At 53.1% G+C, this 14,837-nt stretch overlaps 5 protein-coding genes across 5 annotated transcripts; 2 read left to right on the forward strand and 3 right to left on the reverse strand.

The window, feature by feature from the left end:
* Positions 1 to 429: 429 nt before the first annotated feature.
* On the forward strand, positions 430 to 1,884 carry N0V89_009142 (uncharacterized protein; the record flags this gene model as incomplete). The annotated part of the gene is made up of 1 exon (XM_056217895.1): positions 430 to 1,884. One exon carries the CDS (start codon positions 430 to 432, stop codon positions 1,882 to 1,884), a length of 1,455 nt encoding a protein of 484 aa, XP_056069451.1.
* Positions 1,885 to 2,074: 190 nt separating this feature from the next.
* Positions 2,075 to 3,519, reverse strand: N0V89_009143 (uncharacterized protein; the record flags this gene model as incomplete). The annotated part of the gene is made up of 2 exons (XM_056217896.1): positions 2,075 to 3,342; positions 3,513 to 3,519. 2 exons carry the CDS (start codon positions 3,517 to 3,519, stop codon positions 2,075 to 2,077), a joined length of 1,275 nt encoding a protein of 424 aa, XP_056069452.1.
* Positions 3,520 to 4,521: 1,002 nt separating this feature from the next.
* On the reverse strand, positions 4,522 to 6,856 carry N0V89_009144 (uncharacterized protein; the record flags this gene model as incomplete). The annotated part of the gene is made up of 2 exons (XM_056217897.1): positions 4,522 to 5,618; positions 5,671 to 6,856. 2 exons carry the CDS (start codon positions 6,854 to 6,856, stop codon positions 4,522 to 4,524), a joined length of 2,283 nt encoding a protein of 760 aa, XP_056069453.1.
* A 1,744-nt stretch (positions 6,857 to 8,600) lies between these two features.
* Positions 8,601 to 10,799, reverse strand: N0V89_009145 (uncharacterized protein; the record flags this gene model as incomplete). Its single annotated transcript, XM_056217898.1, has 2 exons — positions 8,601 to 10,756; positions 10,793 to 10,799. 2 exons carry the CDS (start codon positions 10,797 to 10,799, stop codon positions 8,601 to 8,603), a joined length of 2,163 nt encoding a protein of 720 aa, XP_056069454.1.
* Positions 10,800 to 12,347: 1,548 nt separating this feature from the next.
* Positions 12,348 to 13,042, forward strand: N0V89_009146 (uncharacterized protein; the record flags this gene model as incomplete). The annotated part of the gene is made up of 3 exons (XM_056217899.1): positions 12,348 to 12,355; positions 12,429 to 12,436; positions 12,552 to 13,042. The coding sequence occupies 3 exons, from the start codon at positions 12,348 to 12,350 to the stop codon at positions 13,040 to 13,042; spliced, it is 507 nt and encodes a 168-aa protein (XP_056069455.1).
* Positions 13,043 to 14,837: the final 1,795 nt, after the last annotated feature.

Raw genomic sequence — 14,837 nt, forward strand, 5'->3', positions numbered from 1 at the left:
TATGGGCACAGATAAAAGATACCCTGGGTCAGGGGTGCAGGCTCTCACGTCGCTTGATTAAATTCACAGAATTAGCGTACAGCGTAAAGCAACTGTCCACTATGTGAAAGCTTGGTTTTGATAACATGTTGCGCACTCTGATGTACTCTCTCATTCAATCATTCAATCCTTAGAAACAAGGTTAGCCCAGTCGGGCTAGTCATATGCACTAGCCATCGATATCAAGATGCCGAGGCACGTCACAGATATCCCTGTCATTCAAGTCTTGACCTCAACGGTATTTGCCCCTTCCCAAAGACTGATTTCCCTCTCTTCTTGTACTTCTTTCTCCAGACTGCTTTATTTCCGTATCAGGCGCATCATTTGCTTGGCCAGACACTCAACCACTAGCTATACCCCCTGCTTCAATTTGCACACCACATCGCCACAATGGAGTCTTCCCCCTCCGCAATGTTGAAGTTGTTGCTACCCAAAACACCGTTCATCTTCAAGACTGCACTGGCGCATACCTTCCACTTCTCGGAAACATCTTCCAAATGGGACTTGCGGACCGAAGTGACTATCAAGGTCCTCCGCGACATGCTTGGCCCAAACCACAAACTAACACCAATCACCAAATTGCAACACCTCACGACCAAAGATACCGGCGTCAAGGGCAAGGTGTGGATATGCAAGGTGCATCTCAAGACTCCCGAGGAAGACGACGCTCGGCAGCTGGTCTTCAAGTCCATCCAGGAATTGGGCGATGGATCAGAGAAGTGGACGAAATGCGACATGCACGCCGTAGAAGGAGAATGGACAGGCGGCCGCGCTGGCATCTCAGACACCGAGCCCGAACCTACAGATCTAACCGAAGGAGAGAAATATGCAAAGCTGATGGGCGAAGTAAAGAGCAAAGTCACGCTCTTGTATTTCCACGGCGGCGCAATGTACCTCTTGGACCCGGCGACGTATCGACACTTGACAGGACGTGTAGCGCGCTTGACAGGCGGTCGAGTCTTCAGCGTGAGATATCGTCTGGCGCCGCAGAACGCGTTTCCCGCTGCGCTACTGGATGCTTTCATGGCCTATCTCTCGCTCCTTCACCCTCCGCCGGACGCACCTCACGAACCCGTACCTGCGGCCGAGATAGTGTTCGGAGGCGACTCGGCGGGTGGCATGCTCTGCACCTCGCTCCTCCAGCTTCTCCTGCAAATTCACCGTTCCCATACCGGGCCCGGTCTTCCCACCGTCCGCTGGTACGGGAAGGACGTCGAGATTCCACTGCCAGCCGGCCTCGCCCTGAGCTCTCCCTGGCTCGACGTCACACGCTCGCTACCCTCTCTCGAAGGGCTGGCAAAGTACGACTACCTCCCTCCGCCATCGCTCACACTGGGTATGAACTACCCGCCTGACGCTGCGTGGCCGGCGAGTCCGCCGCGCGCGGACTTGTACTGTGAGGGCGAGGCGCTTATGCACCCGCTCGTATCGCCTGTCGCAGCGTCGGACTGGTCAGGGTCCCCCCCTACATTTTTCGGATTAGGAGAAGAGATGCTCCGTGACGAGGATGCTGTTCTAGCAAAGAGACTTCACAAGCAAGGTGTCATTGTAAGGTGGCGCGAATTCGAAGCCATGCCACACTGTTTTGCCATGATGCTTGACGCGCTGCCCGCATCGACGACGTACTTTGAGGAGTTTGCGAAATTTTGCAGTGAGGTGGTGGAAGGCAAGGTTACGAGCGATGGCGAGAAGCTGCTGGCCAAGACGCTGAAGAGGGAGGCTGTTGATCTGGAGAAGGTGACAGAGCTGACCGATGAGGAGATAGCAAGGCACATGCAGGAAGGGAAGGAGCGGATCATAAAGAAGCATGGAGCTGCGGCCACAGAGGCGCGCCCGATGCTATGATCTGGAGGTGACTGTGAGACAAGACACAAGCGTACATATCATATACCCGTAGAATACATAGAGCACATCATATTATTGTCCAATTAAAAGTCTTACAACAAGTACGAAAGTGGTATTTCCCCGTCATACGTGACCCTAGCCAACCTAGCACGCACTTCTGCTTTTTTTACACTGGAGTTTTCCAGCCGAACTACCTTTCTCTTTGGGATTTCCGCCTGTTCAAACCCATCCGCTCTATACTGCTTTCCATACTTGTTCCGATTCCCGAATCCGTTAAAACGTCCGCCGCGGAGTTGGGTATTGGTTCCTCCAGCAGGAAGTCATCGTCCTCGTCATCGGCTTCGGCCTCTTCTTTGGTAGGTATGTCCTCCAATGCTGGGGTGGCACGCTCTTCCTTGGGCGACGAAGAAGAGTAGTGCAATGGCTGATGCGAAGATAGAGTCGGAAAGGTGCGACTTGCATCGCTCAATGGCGTTGGTGGTTCTGAGTCTGCAGGCTCGGTTTTCGGCGTAACAGCGCCTTGCTCGATTTTGAACTTCTCTCCGCCCCTCGTCGCGTCCTCGTCGTCGAGCTTTCCTAGGAAGAACGCGAAAACCGCCCAGGTGAAAAGCAGAACACCCATTTCGGTCGCCCAGAACACGCTGATGAACACCGCCGCTGAAGTGAATCGATAGGTATACATGACCCACCTCAGGCCCTCCAGTTTCGCTACGAATCCCACACTCACACGATATACCTCGAGCGGGATCTTGGACCGAAGCTCTAACCTGATCGACGTGGGTACATTTCTCCACCCTTTATCGAACTGAACACCTTCCATGACCATCACGCTCACCGTCTCGCTCTCGGTTCCCCAGCCCAGAACGTACAGCGGCAGCCTCAACAAACGATAGCTCAGCTCGGTCAACCAACTCCTGTACGTCAATATAGCAGGGCGTCTACTTCTTGCCAGGACCTCAGTCTTCCCCACGCTTCCTTGCGCAGCCTCGTCTTTAGCAATGCTCTCCTTCGTCGTACCAGAATTGGGACCCTGCGAGTAGTCATCAACTTCCCAGTCGTCCTCCCATCCTAGCATCGACTTAATACCAGGGGTGCGCGTCCCAGGGCCCCGCATATCCAGCCCAATCATCCAGTTTCCCCCCGCAAGATTCTTTTCGCTGCGCGGAAGCACCATGGTGACTTCGACATCGTATTTCTGGCGGGAGACGAGGCCGTCGATATTGGCAATGCCGTAGGGGTGCTTGGGGATCCGCACATCGAGTGTAGGTGCGTCACGCGTAGGAGCTATCGAGAGAGCGTGTTCGTATTGGAGGTAGATGGGCACTTGGAGCCCACGGATAGGAATGTATGCGTAGTAGAAGGAGGTATATGCGATCACGGCGGCGGCGAAAAGGAGCGAAGAAGTAAGCAGGAGGAGTAAGGTGCGGAGGTACGTTCTCAATAGAGGCGGGGAGGTCGCTATGCGAAAGGGCGTGAGGCATATGTCCTTGTGTAGGGTCAGTCGAATTCCCAATGCTGGATCTGTCGCGCTGAGACATGCGAGGGTGCTCTAGCGTCGCAAAACAGCTTGGCACTCACTTTGATAGATTGGAAGAGGGTTCCGGACGCAGTGGATTCGTGTTCGACACGGTCCATTGCTCTACCGGCAACCACGCGACGCGAGTGTTCTGGCTGTGAAGTTGCACATGAGAGAAACGTTCCGCGGCAGCGGGGTGACGTCGGTGGAGCGGGAGCGGGAGCTTGGAGGAGCTTGGGCCGATGCCAAATCGGCAGGGTATGCTCAGACCTTCTACTCCACGCCATCCCACGTCGCGCGGCACAGGTAGCATGTATCCCGCGTCTCGCATTAGTGCATACGTCTATTTGGACAGGTGTGTTATTATTGCCTTGTAGTGAAAATCAATCGCGTCACAAAGATCTCTGTCCGCAAGGGCAGCCTTTTGTTTTTTTTAAAGCTTCATTGCTATCTGGCGAGGAAAGGACGTTCATCAATACTCCTACACATGGGCACTAAAAAGAAACAGAACATGGGAAGAAGATTCCCCCACCCAATCCATACCCCGGGCCCAACAACCAACACCTGCAAGAATCTGCAGGATAAGCGCCGAACCATGATGCACGCAATGAGCTCGTCGGTCCAGACCCCGCCAAGCCACACGCCAGACGAGGAACGCCCAAAATAACGCCAGGAGAAGCGTCGCATTGGCTATTCAGGTCGGAACGAAAGGAAACCACGTAATACTGTTCGGAGGTACTCTTAGTCTAGGAAGAGTCTAGGCAGGAAAACAGTCCATGACAAATCCAACGAGAAACACAAGGAAGGGGAATCGAAACACAAGGAAAGAAAGGTACTTTGAGAATAACCTCGAAACGAGTGTCCTTTGCTTGAACAGTCGCATCCTCGACTTTTGCCGGGCAGTTCGTGTAAACCGCTCAAGAAAAAACTTTTGGTATCCATGCAATGCACAACCAATTGTGTATTAAAGACACAGTCGTAAGATATAACCAGGAAAAGGGCCGTGGGTATCGTAAGTTCGTTCGACATTCGTTTGGAGATTGTCGTCACATCTTCTATGAACCTCCAAATCTCCAAGACGTGTTCGTGACGAAGCTCGCGGAGCAGATGAATATTCGTGACTAAGTGAAAGCGCCCATCCTAGGAGCGCGAGGAGGAGGATTCATGAGTGATTTGTTCAGCCGAGATGAGGCCTTAGTAACACCACTCAGGGGAGAGCTGGCGTTGACCATAGGCGAGCTGGCTTGGAAAGGAGATTTGGCTGTCCTCTTCGCCGATGGTCGCTTGCGAAGCGGCGTCATTAGAGTCTCAGCGGACTTCCCAGAGCGGACAGGACGAGAGACAGAAGCTCGGATAGTTGGGTCAGAGGGTAGCTGAGCAATATCGCGGTAACGATTTTGGTTGTTACGGAAGGCAGTGACAACTCCACGGTCAAAATGTTGGAGCATCGCGTCAGATGTCGTTCTCTTTCGATTGACTGGGGAATCGGCCATGGGGGTAGAATGAGCAGGCGTGGAGCCAGGCATGGCCATCGTAGAGGCGGCTGGGGTAGCGGGCATGTCTGTCTCATCATCCTCCTGTTCCACGTCCGTTGCATCGACGTCGGAGCCGAAGTCCATAAAATCCGTGATGTTGAGATCGTCCTCGTAGTCTTCATCCTCAGCATCATCCTCGTCGTCCATGACCGCGCCATTTGTACCGATGCTAACGAAGGGGTAGAATGCTTCCGGAGGTCCTATACTGTCGGTACCGAAGAAGTAGTCGTTGGAAGGAGCCGATCCAAAGATACCGGTGAGCATGATGTCCGAAGTAGTAAAAGGATTGCTGAAGACCTCATTGCTGACTTCGCTGTCCGAAGCGTTGAGTTGTGCCAAGGAAGTACGAGGGCTATCATTAGCATTGCTGGTGGAGCTACTTTGTGCCCCATTGAGGGGAACCCAAGCAACCAGAGGAGTGCGCGGGCGATAGAAGGTAAGCCTCTTTGTGGTGCGGTTAGTAACTGCGATAGCTTTACTAAAGTCCTCGTGGATAAAAATCCCACGAGTCGGTGGGATAGCACGACCAGTAGGTCTGAAAGATCGCTCGAAAGCTTGTGGACTGTTGAATCTAGAGCCTGGTGCGGAAGAGGGCTGACGCAAGACTGATTTCCTACGCAGCGGCGTTTCAGGAGGAGCATCCGAATCAGATTCATATTCATCAGTAGTATCACCCATATCAGCTAGAGCGGGGAGTTAGTCTATACATAAGTACACAAACTGGAGGTTTCATACTTTCGTAGCCACTGGACCCCGGGTCAGAAGATTCTTCAAACTCTTCGGCTCCTGGATGACTTTGCTGCAGCTCATCTTGACCAAAATCCCAGAAGGACATCTCGGATGCAGGAGAATCATAGTCACCGTAGTCCTCGTCGTGGTCATATTCTAAAAGTTGAGACAGGCTTGCAGGCAGTTTGTCCTGGTCGAGGAATAGATCAGGATAGAGCGAGCTGTCCAATTCATCGGAAGAGGAGCTGGAGCTGTCCGACATCTGGACTTCATCGTCGAAGCGGACGCGCTTAGTAGAGCTGTCTGAAAATTTCCTCTTCGCTGCTACCTCAGGCGACGCTGGTATGGGAGCCGGTTCAAAAAATCGAGCAAACCCCATGTCAGCGTGATTTACATCATAGGTCTGGTCGAGTGAGCCAGCGAAGTCGAAGATGTTGTCGCTCGCGAGGCTGTCGAGGCTCAGTCGACGTGCATCATTGAATTGGCTGATGAGCGCGGAAGTGCTGTGCATCTCATCTTGTATGATAAAGCTCTCTTCTTGCTCCTCAATATATTCTATTTCAGATTCATCCTCGGGAACGAGGTTGACACCGCTGTAATCTTCGTCATCACTCTCAATGGCGTTCTCAATGTCATTCATGTCCTCATTAGCGTTCTCCTTATACTTCAATAGCGGCTTGAAGCTGCTGTTGCTAAGCTTCCGAGCAATCTTGCGTCGGGGAAAGGTGTGATCCGATTCGTCGTCGCCGAACAACACCGAGGTGTTGGAGACGTTGCTGTAGGTACGCTTCTTGTTGCCCGCCAGCAAGCTGCTCGCAAGATTGTGGCTGACACTCAGCCCCGTCTCAGGAAGAGCAGGTTCTTCCTCTGCTTGTGACTCGTCTTCCCCAACAGGCTCGATGCGGATGGCGGGACGCATTCCTTTACCCTTGCCCTTGCCACGGCCATGAGACGGGGCGATCGTGTCTGGTTCTTCTTCGTCGTCTTCCTGTTCATCCTGAGCAGCACTACTGTCTTCGTCATCATCATCGTTGGACGTTTCTTCGGCAGTGGCCTGGCCGCCAGCATGGCCAGTGTCATTCGCGTCGGCATCGTTGGAGGAAGCGGAGCGCTGGTCGGTTCTGTGGATTCCAGCGGGAAGGTCGTGTGTGGCATGGTGTTCATGCAGATGCCGCCCACCCAGCTCAGCCATGACGGCGCGGGATTGGAGTGAGTGCACCATTGAATTGGTTGATTTGCTTTTCTCTTCGTGCGGATTCGTGAGATGCGATGCTGGCTCGCAGAACACTGGAGGAGAGGGAGAGAGGGAGTAGAGGGGGGAGGTTGGACTGCGGTCGGAAGAGTTCAAGATAGCAGCGTTCGGTCGAGTGAATTGTGGTGTACTTGGGGCAAGGCTCTTAACTATGTCGGGCCTTGGATGGAGTCGATTATCTGGTGGGATTGTCCAACAGAAATGACAATAATGGGTTGGCAGCGCAGGGCAGACGACTGATCAATCTTCAAGACGAGTGCGAGCAGAAGTGCTTCACGCAATCGTGGATTGTATCGTCGTAGAGGTGTGAATATTCGTGAGCGGCCGGCTGGAGCGGCCCACATGGATTGCGGGCCGCCCAGAGGGGATTTAGAGCTCAGCGATTGCCTGCGGCATTGTCTCGACGAAGATGGTGTAGTAGATGTTTCTGTGGTCTCTGAGGAGAATATGGCGACTTCGTTGTCTGTAGGTGGTGTGGAGAGTGAGGGAGCGGGATGGGCGCTCTGCTCTTTCCTCAAAATTTCGGGAAATCTTGGCCCGCTTTTCCCTATCGAAACAAGCTCGGGCGCTAGCGCAGTATCGTACCAGCGGCGGTGAGATCGGAGAGTCACAGCACGTATGAGCCAACCTTCAGAGGCAGCCAACAGCAGCGCAAGATGAGCCCTCGATGACTCTTGAAGCTCTGAGTCGATTCAGGCTCCAGCCTAGACGGCCGTCGCCGCTCGCCCTCGGCGAAGTACTACGAGCGGTTTGCTCGTGTCGTGTGCCCTGCCCCTCGCGTTGGACAGGAACACTGGCCAGTTCCCCACCAAACTAGGCCCGAAGACTCAAAACGCATCGATGAGGACAACGGGGCTCAATCCAGCGTCAGGCTGCTCGAGAGGGCCGTGATTGGCCGGTCGTCATACGCCAGCTTGACGAGCCCCGCGCATCCCAGAAGACGTGCATGCATCGCACATGGCCTCGCTCGCACTGCCCTTTCTCTGTCCAGGACGAATTTCTTCCCGCGTCGTCATAGCTAATTTGCTGCACGACAATCATTAGGGCTACGTGAAAACCTCTCCGTGGATCGTCCCGTAGAAGCTGCCCTTGACGTCGCCATGCCTTTCGATGCGCTTTGGCACCGGCAGAGAAAGGGCGGTGAAGCGGTGCAAACGCAACCGTGCCAGAAGTGTACAGTGGCCCGTGCACATGTCGTCTCCAAGCCTACGTGAGACATGGGCTTGTAAATATATAGCCTGACCCCCTCGAGACGCGCGAGTGCGGAGTAGAATTGCTTTTTTGGGTTGGCTACATGGTACGCTCGAGCAACAACGCTTCTCTCCCGGCTGCAAAACGAGACTCAATTCACTTGTCTGGTTGATGCTGCTGGCCAAACTGCGCTGCAGAGGGGGTATCAATAACGTGTCATCGGACCCTGAACTTGACTGATTGGGCAGGTAGCCCTGTGTCACTTCACAATTCCATGAATGGGCCGACGCCTCCCATTCGTTAGCCTCCGCAAAGGCCAGATATATTGCGAGTCCACACATGTCAACGTATTGCAACCTTGGACCAGTGGCGCTCACGTGTACAGGTGGATCAAGAAATTGTTTTCAACTTTTTTTATGGAACTTATACTCCAAGTCCGAGCCAACGCAATTCGCCGAAGCCGGCCCTTTGTCTACAACCCCGGTCCTTCCTTTCATGGCCGTAGCGTCGCCGTAGGCGCCGCCGGAGCCTCAAGGCCAGCTAGTTCTGCAAGGTTGCCCAGATCTCGAATGATATCTTCATAGTCGAATCCCAAGTAGTACAGCATCTTTGCGGCCCACTCGAGCGTCTTGCGTATTTCACCGCGCTTCGCAACCGACGCTTCTTCGCCTCTGCGTTGCATCTCTTCATGCTCTTGTTGCATCTTTCGTAGAATGGCCCAGACCGTTTGCCGATTGGCATGAATGCGCCCTAGCAGAATGAGCTTTGCCCCAGAAGCCTGGTGGAGCTCGATGTTTTCAGGGCGGCTCTCGTACTCCTCTGACTTGGTGGGGCGATACTTCGACATGGTGGGCAACCCTCCAGGGGCTCTATACGGCTCGAATGTGCGAGGAGCTTGGTAGCACCACATCTCCACCACTTCCTTGGCTTTCAGGGTCCCGTACCCATCAAGCACTCCACTTAGTATGATGTTGAAGTCTTCCGTGGACAGCTTGATGCCCTGTTGTGCCGAGAAGGTTAGGAATTGGGAGCAGTAGCCCTTCCACTCAACATGAACAGAAGACAGTATTGCAAGGACGCAGTACAGCTCCTTCCGCATGTCGTTCACGACCAAGCTTTCCCACGTGAAGAGCAGATTCTTAAACGCAGTACGAGCATCTTCCTTGGTCGTTGCACTGCCTTCAGTTGGTGCCGAGAGGCGAAGTAGTTCTGCAGCAAACTGCGCGATGACCTTAGGCTTGACTTGAAAACCCGGGGTCTCCAGCACATAATTCTGCATTCCACGAACGGATGTCCAGCGATGTAACTTGATCTGGCTACACAACAGTGCAGTGAAAAATTCGTGTGGCATGCGATGTTTTACAGGTAATCCTGGAGTATTGTCTGTGGTGCTCGTTTTATTCACGATCTTGAGTACTAGATCATGTTCGCCGGCCATTGTGCCGAATCGTATAATCGATGCGGCCATGACGAAGTTTCCGTACATACCTGGCCGGATCAGTGGTCCGTCCAGATCTTCGGAAAACAGAAACCATCGCCCCAGGTCGTACATATTAGCGTCGGTAATGAGATCAAGAAGTTTGGCCAGCAGCGGCACAGACAACTGATTCTCGAAAGCCGGGAATTCGATAGGGGGAAGTCGGCTCGTGAATGGTTGTTCGTGGCGGAGTGGAATGGTCTTCAATATCTCGAAAAAGTGTGCTAATGACTTCTGCTTGTTCTGATCTGTAAGCTCTTGAAGCTTCTCCAAAGTATGCATGGCGCCAGCAATGTCGCCATTATGGACGTATGATCGCATCGTCCGGTGCAGCAGGCTAATAGGAACTGTCGTAGGTTCGAAAAAGTAAGGTGGTTCAGACTCTATTGCTGCCGGTTTTGGAGACGCATTCACAGCGCTGACTTCTGAGCCGAACTCGGATGCCAGATCCAAAATGCTCAACAACACCTCTGGCCGCTTCTCAGGAACGATGCTTCCCGATTCGAGAAGACGCGACATAATTGAATCCCAGGTTGTGGAACCTAAACTAAGCGAGCTGTTGTCAAGAAACTGCTTGAGCGCTTTGATACGTTCGACAAGATACTCGGGTGTGGTTCCTCGAGCACCTACGCCCAAACGCACGTCATTGACGAGTCCGTCAACGATAGCAGTCACAACTTCACTACTAATCTTCCGCTGCATCCTTGTTCGTTGTTCAGTATGTGGTACCATTCCATCGCGAGTCCCAAACAGACCCCAGCCTTTCTGAGCGGCGTGCTCCTGTTCTTCTGCTTCAGCTTCAAGCAGCTCTTTCCAGCTCGTCAGGACCCACGGACGCTCTCCGCGATGAGAAGCGATGTCTTCCAAGATTGCAGATCCATCCAAAGTCCACCCGCCATGAAGGCAAGACCAGAGTACCAGCTCAAGCCACAGCTCGGGAGCAACTTCTGTCACCTGTATCTTGTATCGTGACCCCGGTATTTCATGTCCGAGAAAGTATGACGCATTAAGACGCTCGGTTGCGATTTTGACAGACGCTTCGTGGGCTCTCCATTGGGCATCCGACAGCGCCGTCAGGATTTTGGACGACAAAACGTGCAGGGTGGGAGGCTGCTGAAGAGCGTAATTGTCTGGATCTGGCTTGTGCGCATAAACAGAGTCTGGTATGAGACCTTTATGATGGAGGTAGGCCAGAATCTCAAGCACACGATGCATGATTAAAGCATGTTCAGGCTGATCGTCTGCAGCAGCCAAAATCATAGTCCCCAATGTGCGCCAGAGCTGTCCCAAGGCTCGTTTGATCAGTCTGTATCTCGGCCCATTAGTATCTGGAATTGAAGTAAGCTCATCCAGACTAGAAGCCGGCTTGGTATCTAGGGAGAAGGCTGAGCGAGGTAACTGAGTTCTGAGAGTATCATTTGTGAGCTGCCAGAGCGACAGGTGTTGCTGCTCGGGTGAAATGGCATGTGCGAACGGCTCGAGCTTTACGGGAGTCCGAGTCGATGACTTTCCGTCGCCGACGAGCTTCTTCGCAATCCAGACCACAGTGTCCCAGCGATGCTCCCTTAGGCCAATATGGCTCATCAGATCATGAGAATAATGTTGAGCAGCGACCAAAAAGTATGCAATGTCTGATGCCGTCACCGATGCATCGTTCGCCAGGTCGACTGCGGGTGTTGCAGGCGCATCGCGCTCGTTTGGTCGACTCCGTCGGAGATGCAGTGGGAGGAAACGGTCAATGGCGAGGAGCCAGTGCTGGATATCGGTGCGCACATGTTGTGCAGGAAGAGGTATGCACGAATCAAGCGGCGGCTTGGTCGATATATGCGGAGCCTGCCAGCCTGTTCTTCTATCGACTGTTTCGAGGGTGGATTCGGAGATCTGGACGGGTTCTGCCTTCACACTGCGGCGTTTTGCGGAGGAGAAGGGGCGACGACGGGGGCGATTGCAGGCAGGCACGAGAAACACTGGAACGGTCCAAGACGCAGCGGCGTCGGCGGTCGAAGGTCGAAATGTCTGTGAGAGCGCGCTGCGGAAGCACGTGTGGACTGCGCTCATTGATGCCCGCTGGCTTGAGATGGAGGTGTTTGCGCAAAGTGGATGATTGGGCTCAAACTTTTTATGAGATGCATGACGTCCGCCGCGTTTGCTTCCGCGACGCGTCCGAGCGTAGGCTACATAGCAGCTTCGCAAACCCAACCCCAATCTCATACTTCACTCAGTGGACACACAACTCTCAACTTGTTCCAACGTCCGTTTAATACCGCGCAAAAGCCGCGGCCTACGGTACTATCTGCTCTTCGCTCGTTTTTCCCGTGACGCGAATCAACTCTGCTTCAAGATCACACCACACTGCATACGCGCGTGCAATCATGCCGTACCGTGTTGGTAAGTACCTGCACGTGCATCACGTACGTCACGACACTCAAGCCTCCACAGACTGATTCTAGGCAGAGGAATCCAAGAATGCTCGCGCTGTATGCAAGAATAAGGAGTGCAAAGACGCAGGCGTCAAGATCCAGAAGGGCGAGCTTCGTTTTGCCACGCAGGTCACCATCCAAGACCACACCAGCTGGGCATACAAGCATTGGTAAGTTACGTCTCATTTCAAAATACACGATCGCCCTAATACCGTTAGGGGATGCGTGACGCCAGCGCAGGTCGCCAACCTCATCGAAGAAAGCGGAGGCGATACGGAGATGGTCGATGGCTACGATGAGCTTCCCGAAGACTTGAAAGAGAAGGTTGATTTCGCTCTACAGAATGCACACGTGCCCGATGAGGACTGGAAAGGCGTAAGTGCAGCAACTATCTCCGCAAGTCCAAAACATTCAAGCTCTACAGGATATCGAGTGCAACCGCCCCGGTCAGAAAGGCTTCCGTGCGAAGGCACCTCCGAAGAAGAAGGGAAAGAAAGGCGACGAGGTAAGGAAAAGTTTCCCCATTGTTATTGAACTTCTAATTAAGTGAAAAAGCAGGACGATGGAGAGGCGGCGGAAGCCCCCAAGCCCAAAGCAAAGCGAGGTCGCGCCGACAAGGAGAACGAAGAGGACGGAGCTCCTGCTCCCAAGAAAGCGCGCGGCAAAGGCAAGAAGGCTGCTGTCAAGGAAGAGGACGACGAAGATGTCGCTGCTGAGGAAGTCGAGGCGCCCAAGCCCAAGCGTGGCAAGAAGGCAGCCGCCAAGAAAGAAGTCGAGGAAGGCGACATGGAAGAGCCCGAACCGCCCAAGGCCAAGCGTGGTCGAAAGGCAGTGCCCAAGCAGGAGGTCGACGAGGACGAAGCGGAAGAGCCCGAACCGCCCAAGGCCAAGGCCAAGCGGGGCAAGAAGGCTGATGCCGATAGCAAGGCGGCCCCACAGAAGAGGTACGATAGCTATGTACCACCTTGTATTCGATGTTGGCTAACACTGTTCAGGAGTAGCAGGAAGAAGGCCACCGTTAACTATGAAGAGGAGTAGTCATTTCAGCCATGTCTAGGATTCAGTGCTTGTCGTTGAGACAGACACAAATCCCATTGCGTATCGTAAGGGGGGTGATTGTAAGGCGTTACGATTCGTAAGCGTGATAGAATGGCGTAACTGCCTCTCATGTGTACATTGTGTACTATATAGATACCCACGCGTATGGATTATTCATGGTAGTCAGTGGAGCGTCTCATGTTCCTTCTACCTCGGACAAAGTCTGTCTGGCGGCAATTTACATCATCATGGATGCACGGCCTAATCCTGCTCCTGCTACTTGTCATGGTCTACCTGCGCAGATGCTCCTACCTTCGCTCTTCGTTTCGAGCTTACCCTATCCGGCTGAAAGACGCGCTCACACACGTCACGATTTTTCGCGTTAGCGCGTCAGCGCGCCATACTCCACATCGACATCATCATAATGCTATCTACTTCCCAGATTAGCGAGTTTGCGAAATCGATCTTATGCAGATCTGCATCTTGTGCCTGATGCTAGGCAAAGCTGGGCCTTTCGTTGACGTCTGCTAACCTACAGTCGCGTTCTAGAGAAACACGATGACAAAAGATTCTAGGCGTTTTTGGATTGGGTTGTATCTAGTAGAGTAGGGAGGCCTTCCATGCGTTATTGAACCTCTGATCGGAGGAATGGGGGTTCTGTTGTACCCTTTTGCGAAAGCGTGACGACGTCTTGTCTGCGTAATGTTGACATTTGTTTGTGCACTGCACAATCGCATCGGTCGCCGTCCCTCGCTGCCATTGTTACCGTCTGAACATTGTACTGTCGTTATCGTTCAGCAATAGTCCCTAATTGCGAGCCGGCTTCATCATTAGACTTGGACGTCAAGACGAGCGTAAACTCTAAGCGTACCCAGGTTCCCTCATCGAATAATCCCAGATATGCACCTCTTTGTTCGGCTGGGCTCCCGCACGTTTCTCTGATCTGCCTCCCGCACGCGAACCTGACTATCTCTGGTCGGACTACCCTATGTCAAGCATGGCGTACCAGCCTGTCAAAGCTTCCATAGCATCCTGTTGTCATGACAAAATCCGATAGAAGGCTTACGGTCCGATTGAACCTTCTCTTGCACGTTGCGTCGTCAGAGGCTTCGGTACAGCACCATACGCATGACGTGCAACTTCCTACCAGCAAGCATATAAGAAGACCTCAAGCCGCCTGCTACATGTCTTTCCAACAAAATCCAGCTCATAATTGAAATACCAGCCTTCGCAAACTCGTCTTTCACACTTTACATACTTCTCCACCAAGATGTCTTCCGATGAACAGATTCCCGTTGGTGATGCCCGCGATAACGACTACGCCAGCCGTACTGGCCAGAGCCAGATCCCCGTCCAGCGCGATGAGGCTCCCATAGAGGACCCCTATAACTCGGTGGACGCCGACTCGGACCAACAGCTCGGTACATAAACTGTATCATTCATTCTTATTGTACGCTTACAAGGTCTAGAACGCGACGAACAGGACGCAATTGACAGCTCCAACATCGTGGACAGCCGCACTCGCGGTGCTACTAAACAATCTGGAACTTACACCGAGCCTGGAGACGATGAGGGTCTTCCAGGTCCAGAGGATGGTACGTCTTCTGGCCGCCAGTAGATGAGAGGTGTGGTAGAGGCAGGTTGGAGGAGTCAATATTGTAGATGTAACTTTAGATACCAACCAACATCCAATTGATGTAATGCTAGCAAAACATTGTTGATGGATAAGGTTGCCTCAGCCTGTTTGACCAACCATAGATATGTTCACGGGGCCATGTCGCCGCCGTGCTAATTC

The sequence above is a fragment of the Didymosphaeria variabile genome, assembly GCF_027946475.1.
Source record: "Didymosphaeria variabile strain IMI 356815 chromosome Unknown scaffold_6, whole genome shotgun sequence".
In the NCBI taxonomy this organism is placed as follows: domain Eukaryota; kingdom Fungi; phylum Ascomycota; class Dothideomycetes; order Pleosporales; family Didymosphaeriaceae; genus Didymosphaeria; species Didymosphaeria variabile.